This window comes from Pundamilia nyererei, unplaced genomic scaffold (assembly GCF_000239375.1).
Source record: "Pundamilia nyererei isolate P.nyererei 1_Seehausen unplaced genomic scaffold, PunNye1.0 scaffold00230, whole genome shotgun sequence".
Classification (NCBI taxonomy): domain Eukaryota; kingdom Metazoa; phylum Chordata; class Actinopteri; order Cichliformes; family Cichlidae; genus Pundamilia; species Pundamilia nyererei.
The window spans coordinates 682,989-691,482 of NW_005187631.1; the positions used below are offsets into that span (position 1 = coordinate 682,989).

Here is an 8,494-nt window from a genome sequence, read left to right on the forward strand (position 1 = left end):
AGGTGGCTTAATGAGATGGTGTCTGTGGCCAGGGTGGAGCAGATAAGATTTGATAGAGAGGGGAAACTGGCGAGTTTTTTTATGATTTGGCAACCATTTCTAGAATTCTTAGAAAAAAAAATAAAAAATAAAAATAAAAATAACTGAGCAGGTGTATTTATGAGACTAAATTACACACAGGTGAACTCTATTATCTAATTTGGTGACTTCTGAAGGCAACTGATTGCACTGGGTTTTATTTAGATGTACCAAAGTACAGGCGGCTGAATATAAATGCACACTTTTCAGATTTTGATTTGCTTAAAATTTAGAAAACCCATGTATCATTTTTGTACCTCTTCACAATCATGTGCTACTTTGTGTTGGTCTATCACAGAAAATCTCAACAAACACTTAAGTGACAAAATGTGTAAAAGCTCAAGGGGTATAAATACTTTTTTAAGGCACGTACAAAGATTCAGTAGCAGGAGAGCCACTTCCACTACCTATTTTATTAAAAACACACTGTGCCTCGTGCAGAGATATGCCAAGTGTTTAGCCAACAGTTCATTAAGAACCACTAAAGAAGAAAAAAAAAAAAAAAAAAAAAAATCGCTATTTTGTCTATCAAACTGTTCTTTGGTATTTTTCACATAAAACAACATGAAATGGGAACAAATCACATATTTACATCAGGCTGCTAGTAACTAAATGACTAAAGATACAATTTTTAAAAAATGGTTCTCTGTGAAGTCGTCTCTCACGTAGGAAACACTTGTTCACCCTTTGAGTTAGGCTAGTTCTTGTGTTTGAATAACTCACAGGTCAGCGTTTTCTTAAGTGGCTTAAGAAACATCTCTGAAAACGGTCGGGTATAAGGACTGGAGTGAAAATGAGTTTATAAAAGCAGCATATGTCCCTCCAGAAGCCTGGAGAACTAATGCTCAAGAGCACTGCTCTTAGCCCACGACTGAAAAGAGGCAGTGGTCTACGACACCGGCAGTAAGTACACAATGACTAATCTGCAAAACTGAAAGTGTGTGAAAGAGAGAAGAGTGAAAACAAACTACAGTTCCTTTTAATTTTATTACAAAAACAAAAACAGGATTTTCAGAATTAACAGTACAACATCATATCTACTCAGACTGAACAAAAAAAAAAAAAGAAAAAAAGGAGGGGACAGAGAGGAGGATAAGTGCGAGGGTGAAGTGTGTCTGTGTCCAAATCCATTTATAAATCCCACTTTAAAAAAAAAAAAGATAAAATAATTAGAAAACGTGCATCTGCCCCCTCCCATCCCTAAAAAATAAAGGACATTTCCCCCATCTTATTACCACAATTTAACAAACATTGACAAAAATAAGAGGGGAAAAAAAAGTGGACACGGTGGGGAAGACGAGAGGAAAAAAAAAAAAAAAAATCAGATTTCTCAGTTTATATAAAACACTTGGCAGAGGAGATGTCAAGTCTTTTTATTTATTATCCATTAGTTAAGAAACTCAGCTTTCTTTAACAGAAAATAAACAATGCTTGCAATAAAAACCCATTTAACCACACTCGCACGCACTCGCAGACACACACACACAGACAATAAACCCTGATGGATGGATGAACGAAGGTGGGAAAACGAAGGTAATGAATGAAGTGTGGCTGTCCTGCTGGTTCTGCAACATGACACTTCACCGACAACAACTAAAAAATAAACAAAGGGGGCGGTGTCTACGTCTATGTACACGGTGTGTGTCTGAGCGCAGGTGTGTGTCTGTGTGAAGTGTGGGGAGCCGGCCGTGGTGGGAGGGAGGGTCGGGTTTGGCAGTATGAATGGATGTTTGGGACGTTTAGTGCCGTCGCTTCTTCTTGCTCGGCGGGGCTGATGGCCGCACCTTCCTCTTCCTGTTGGAGGTGTCCTCGTCCTCATAGTGGCTCTCTCTGTCAGCTGCAGGGGAGGAAACAGAAACAACCATGAAACAGCCCTGTGCTGGGATCAACCCTCGTGGCTGATACTGCAGATTCCTCCACCACATCCCAACATGTGCGTTCAGAGATGCTCGTCTGCATAACGTCTGCAGCCTTCAAGCAGTCTGTGATCAACAAGGCAGTTTCTCTCAGAGAACTGCCGCTCACTGGATATTTTATTTTATTTTTTTATATAATTCTCTGTAAACTCCAGAGATATTTACGTGGGAAACAACAAACACTTTTAAACACTTTTCTTCCTCATTCTGATGCTCAGTCTGAATTTCGGCAGGTAGTGTTCACGCCTGATTGCATTGAGTTGCTGCCATGCGATTAACAGAAATATTTAAGTAGCCAATGGCCAACTAAAAAGGTGTGACTATTGAAGTGAGTTAACAGCCATATTTAAATCTGTGATTCCTGAAGAGACCGTTTGTATTCAGTCACATGACAGTTAGGTGCTGCAGATGTGAAAAGTTTGCTTTCAGATGAGTACTGTGGGGTTTGTGTGCATTTGGTGCCCTCTAGTGGCTGATGCCAGGTTTATTTTGAGTATGTGGACACTGACAGCGAGCCCTGAACGCTCTGCAAGTGCAAGTTTTGAAAAACCAGAGTCTACAAATACAAACCTTTCCTGGCTTCTTCCTCCAGTTCATCCCAGTCTTTCCCGCTCTCCTCCTCACTGCCCATTGACGCGCTGTAATCTGTATCACACACCCAAAAAAAGAAAATCTGGTTCATCAGTGTGTACAAGTGTGAGTTCAAGGCAAAGAGCTGCTCGGGTACAAATCATTTTCTCAAGCTTTTCATTCATTAGAGGTTCAAACTGGCCCATGGAAATCATACCAGAGTCCTCCGTCTCTGAGCTGTAATCCTCATCACTGTCTTCCTCTTCCTCTTCTTCTTCATCTGCAGATGGGTTGAACGTCTCATCCTCCATTTCTGACTCTGAATCTTCCTCGGCGCCGCTTCCCTGAGGCAAAACATGGCACGCAGAGAGGCGTGTAATCACAAAACTAGTCGCTATTTTATTCTCAGCACTGTGTTACGACGTGAAAGGAGTTATTGAAAGGAAAAACTGGGAACATGGACCATTTTAAAACTGTAAATGTCTGCTTAGGTTATGAAACCATGAACTCACCTCACTCTCTGGATCCAAGAAAGACCAGCCCCCCTGCTCGAAGAACCCCTCTGGGTCGTCAACGATGGTCTTCATGATCTTGGTCCAGTTCAGAGACTGGACGCCCTCTGTGTACTTGATGTCACAAGAGCTAAAAAGGAGAAAACGGAGAAGAGAAAAAAGTATTAATAATTCATCTGAGATATTTTTTTAGATGCATTAAAAATTAAGTCACTGATTAAATCGACTGGCCTTACTTGAGCCACTCTTTGATAGGGTCAAGGGAGTTCACGGGCACAGCGTTGATCATGGTGACCTTCTTGTTGTAGTCCTTGTAAACGATGACCACGTCAAAGTTCTTCAGGTGGAACTGCACGCGCTCAAAGTGAACCAGCTCCACCTCGTCTAGAGTAACTACAAACGGCGGCTGCAGACGGAGGAAACAGATTTTTAACAGACTGAACTGCCGGCAGCTCACTGCACACATTTCAGCTTTCTTCTTCACAGATTAAACCTTTGAACCGTCTGCAGCTCAGTGCCAGCTGCTCACTCACCCATTCAGTAACATTGACAAGAGAACTGGACGTGGGTTGTAGCAGGCAGGTACTCCTGTAGGGGGCGCCCTGGAACCTGTAAACAAAAGAAGCATGGGCCACGAGCTCACAGGGGTGTCCACATTGTCCTCGCACGTTTGCGTTCCCGACGGCCTCGTTTACTCACCCCAGGTCTCTGAAGGGCACCTCGAACTCCAACTCCTCTTTAGTCAACGTCTCCACCTTCTCGATGAAGTTCTTGAAGGCCGACTTGAGCTTGTGCCTCATCTCACGCTCCATCTGCTCGGCGTACAGGTCGTCTCGGTCGTGCATGTGTTGGTGTTTGCCCAAGTCTGTGGTGATCTCGCCCACCTCTGTGTAGAACTGGACGTCCGTGTGGCGTCTCTTACCAAACATGATGGCGTTCTGGAGAGAAACGCAACAGTTTTTAGACCATTTTCAGAATATTTAAAGGGAATCGCTTAAAAACAATGAGAGACAGCCGATGAGTGAACACACTGAAGAGTTATAGATCACTGAGACACTTATTTAGAGTTAATAGAGTTATATTATATATTATAGATAGAGTTAATATGAAGCTCCACCCAGCAGAGTGCTCAAGGTTATAAAGGGGAATGTGGGGGTGGAGTCCCCTAACCCTGCTCAGATGAAAGGGAACAAGCCCGCCTTCAGCTACTCTGAACCAAAGGGGGGGGGGGGTCACTGACCGGTGTCTAGGCCTGTGCGACTGAGGCCTAATACAATAAAAGATCAATTAAGCGCAATCTCAAAAATGCCAGACTTTTACGAGCCTCTTTTTTTATTGCAAAGTGTTAAGTCTCTGCAAAATACTGCAACTTAAAAAAATATCAGCAAATAAAAGTAAATAAATAAATAAATAATGCTGCAAAAGCTCACAAAACACACATTTCTATGTTGAAGAACCATGTGTTTCAATCGCATTAGTCATAAATGACTGTAGATGCATGTTTGCCCTCAGTAGTTCACCACAGCTGTTCCATCTTTTTATTGTATCCATCTAAATCACTTCAGTTCTCTTTTGTTTGCAATTTTTTGGGGAGCTTTGCCAACATTTTGTTTTCCGTTTTTTTTTTTGTTGTGCTCTGCATGTTTTTTGCAGTGTGTTTACCCTCTTAGGGCCACCATAGTTACTGCAGGTCTCAAAAAGTTAAACTCCTTCATAAGAGGTGAAATTAACATCAGCAACACTCCCACAGGGCTCAAATCTGGGACTCTCCACCATTTGACCCTAAACTGAAGAAGCTTCTCGGATGAGAGCTGAAATATCTTCAAGCAACTTAAGTTCAGACGCTTTTCTTTCCAAGCTCCAACAACTAACCTGACACTGTAAACCATTTTATTTTTCATCACAGCTCAACTCTAAGCTCTGATGATATTACATCACTGAGCGTTTGGGTTTGTAATATTGATTTTACACAAATATACTTATATACACACACAATGTTAAAATAAATTAAAGGAGCACATGACCATCACAGCGTGGAACAAAGTCTGTGAAAGTTCAGTCTGTCGAGTGAGGAAGCAGGGAGCGCTGTCAATACACTTCAGTTGCTTTGGTGCAAATCAAACTGACAGGAGAGGAAAACAGACCTCCTAGCATAGTTGTTGCTACAGTCTCGTGCTGCCATCAGTGATAAGGACAAAAACAAAAACTAAAGAAAACTCAGTCAGCAGGTCTGAGCAGAGAGCTCTGCGGACACCTGCTGCCCCTGTGATGATCGAGCGTTGCCCTAACCACAGATGAAAGTGAAGTCTCCAGATATTTTAAGGGTGTATTTTTGAATAAGCATACCTTGAGGTGGAAGTGCAGTACGATGATCATCTCACCGTCACACGGCTGGAAGATGGCGTGTTTGATGTTGTTGTAAAGAATGTCCACTTTGTCACCTCGGACCGACGTGAAACGGAAACCTGCACAGGGGAAGGAGGGGAGGGGGAGAGAGAGAGAGAGATTCACAGTTTTAACGACAACATTTCCGAGATTTGGGCATCCTCGTTTCCCAGCATTCCCACTGACTGCTGTCCTCACCATTAGTATGAGCCTCCAGCGAGCCCTGCATCCTCTTCTGTGCGATGTTGGGTCTGATGTAGAGGTCTTTGAGTTTGGGGTTGCTGCGGTTGAGGTTGATGACCAGCGAGTCTTGCTTGACGATGCCCTCCTTCTCCTTCTCTTCGGCCTCTCGTGTTTTGTAGCGCTTCTGCACCTCCTTGATGATGCGGAAGGCGTTCTGCAGGTTGGTGGAGGGCACCGATGTGTCGCCGGGAGCCTTCAGGTTGGACGCCCGGTACGTGCTGAGAGGCGAGCGAGGGAAAGAAAAGGATTATTGGAACATCTGCTCCTTCAAACACTGCAGCACAACAAACACACACAGTGACCTGCCAAGGTGCGAGCAGAGAAATCTACACGCATGCTGATAGAAAGAGCTGGACAGACTCACATTTCTTTGACGAATGTGGCTTCAGGGTTGGGGAAGATGTTTCCCTCCTGTCGGCCCAGTGAGCTGCCAGGGACGTAGAAGTTGATCCTCAGGTAGGTGTAGTCTCCTTCTACAGACATACTGATGTTCTAAAAGGCACAAACGCAAGACAAATGTCTGTAATTAAAACCAAAAAGGTAACACAGACTCTTGGTGTACGTAAGTGCAACTGGTTTGGATGTAGTTGTGGTAGACCCCCCTCCCATAGAAGGCATAAGCTAAGAGTACCTTGATGGTGGCGATGTGAAATGGTGTGGCGATGCCAAAGACAGGCATGACGACAGTCTCATACTTCTTGTCGATGAAGATCTTCATGTCCCGGATGTCCTTTTCTCTGGGCATCTGAGACACGTTCTTATAGGAGACGTTAGATTTCCTGGCCCTGAGAGGAAGCAGAGTGGAGTCGCTTAATCAGGAGAAACTTAATTAAAAGTCAGAATTTACAGTTCTGCTGCCAACTTCTGTCCTGGGTTTATTTCTTTTAAAAAACGAACACAAATGTAGGCACTTATTAAAGTTTCTTGTGTGGCGTGCAAAAAACAAATAAAGCTAAACACCCCACACATCTTTTCGCTCACACTCAGCTGATGCCGACATCGATCAAAGCAGCAATGAGACAGCCTGTCGCGCATCACTTCAGAGCAGTTCATAACACGTCTTGCACAAAAGCGGACCGGCACGTTGTAAAAGGCACAACTTTTATTTTGATGGGAAAAGGGTCCCACTTCCTGCTTGTTTTGCACTTTAGTTTCACTGAAGCTCGAAGAGTAACAAATCAGACTGCAGAGCAACACTATAAGCGATTTTGCCAGCTGATCAGGGAACGCAGGATTTTTCCCCCCCCTAGCAACAGGTGGGGTGCGAGAGGAAAATAAGAGTCATAAACACAATCAAGGCTTTTGTGACTTTGCTCTTATTCACATGATCCAATTCAGACACCAAAAAGGTCCACAGGTCATTAGTGTCACACAGGACCAAAGTCTTTTACTACCGCCCCTGCTGGCCTTTAAACACTTTTCCCTAAAGGTTTCCACTTTTCAGCTTTTACTTCATCTTTGGCAGGAGCCTTCAGCTCAAACTTAAGGAGGTCCAGTTAGAAAAGTAAAATTAAGACGAGTTCAACACTATTTATTATTAATTATCACAATGACCTCGAGGGTCTGCCGATAATAAAATATTTATCATTTCAAGTTAAATAAAGTTTACATTAAAAAATAAATTGACGCCATTTGAAAAAAAAAAAAAAGGTCTAGTTTGAGTTTCTTTCACGCGTAAACCATCTCAGCTTCACAACTTCTTCCTCCCGTTTCCTCGATTTATCGCGCCTCCTGGCAGAGTTTTCTGTTTTCGCAAATGCTCTGAATAAACGATTTGATTGGTTGAGCAGCATCGTGTGGGATGAGTTACGATGTAAGTGATTGGTCTGTGCGTTTCCTCTGTACAGACCAGTCTGGGTCCAGATCTGGACTGCGCTACACCTACTGGTGACCTACAACCTACAGCAAGCATTTGCGTGGTTGAGCACTACATTGACTCACCCCACTCTAGTTTAACCGGAGTGGATCTCTTTAACACATTCATGCCGTTTCTTCACCTGATAGCTTCAGTTCATTATGGATGGTGAGAGTACCGACTCACTTCTGGATCTGCTGCTCTCCTTTCTGCTCCGTCAGACGGCGCTTGGCTTCTTCATTCAAGTGATTGGCCAACTCCTTCTGGTGAGCCCGCCTCTTCTCCTCCGCCGTCATCTCGTTCTAAGTTTGACAAAAGACACAACTGAGTGACCACACGGAGACACCAGGACCACGTTTTGTTTTAAAAACTATTTTTAAAAAATAAGGTGGAAAAACACAACACACATGCAGAGAACAGATGTGTTAAAGCTTTGGATGGACAACAAACAGAAACAAACACAAAAGTGTCACTCAAATAAAAATGACAACTTCATTCCCATCAGCAAAGGGATTTTTGAGACTAAACCAGTTCAGCTGATGAGATTTTAGGAAAAAACAATGAATACTTACCTTCCCAAGTAGCTGATAGAGTACAAAGACATTCACACTCTTAGTTATCAAAACTCCGTCAAGGCGGCAAAAATCACAAAAAAACCCACCAGTCACACACTGAGCGACGCACGCGCCCGCACTTACCCTGGTTCTGTCTGCGAGCAGAGCGGCACTGCGCGCGCCTTTCCCCAGCAGCTCCTCTGCGTCGTCGACCTCTTCCTCCTCATCCTCTTCGTCGTCATTCTAAAAGAAGCGAAAACAACGTTCACTTCCTGCTCTCCGTCTTATTTAAATCAGATTCACAAGAAATCCACCACACTAACACTTAAAACATAGATGGTGAAAGAAAAGGTGAAGCACCACAGAAAGCATCTGTAACCA

At 43.5% G+C, this 8,494-nt stretch overlaps 1 protein-coding gene across 1 annotated transcript in view; it reads right to left on the reverse strand.

Annotated features, from left to right (window-relative positions):
* Positions 1 to 1,408: 1,408 nt before the first annotated feature.
* Positions 1,409 to 8,494, reverse strand: part of supt16h (SPT16 homolog, facilitates chromatin remodeling subunit) — a 15,921-nt gene continuing 8,835 nt past the window's right edge. Inside the window, 13 exon segments of the mRNA XM_005748839.2 lie at positions 1,409 to 1,915; positions 2,565 to 2,639; positions 2,782 to 2,908; positions 3,077 to 3,206; positions 3,313 to 3,482; positions 3,610 to 3,685; positions 3,776 to 4,014; positions 5,423 to 5,541; positions 5,660 to 5,922; positions 6,069 to 6,196; positions 6,336 to 6,489; positions 7,746 to 7,861; positions 8,258 to 8,356. Coding sequence (XP_005748896.1) covers positions 1,818 to 1,915; positions 2,565 to 2,639; positions 2,782 to 2,908; positions 3,077 to 3,206; positions 3,313 to 3,482; positions 3,610 to 3,685; positions 3,776 to 4,014; positions 5,423 to 5,541; positions 5,660 to 5,922; positions 6,069 to 6,196; positions 6,336 to 6,489; positions 7,746 to 7,861; positions 8,258 to 8,356 — 1,794 coding nt within the window. The 3' untranslated portion in view covers positions 1,409 to 1,817.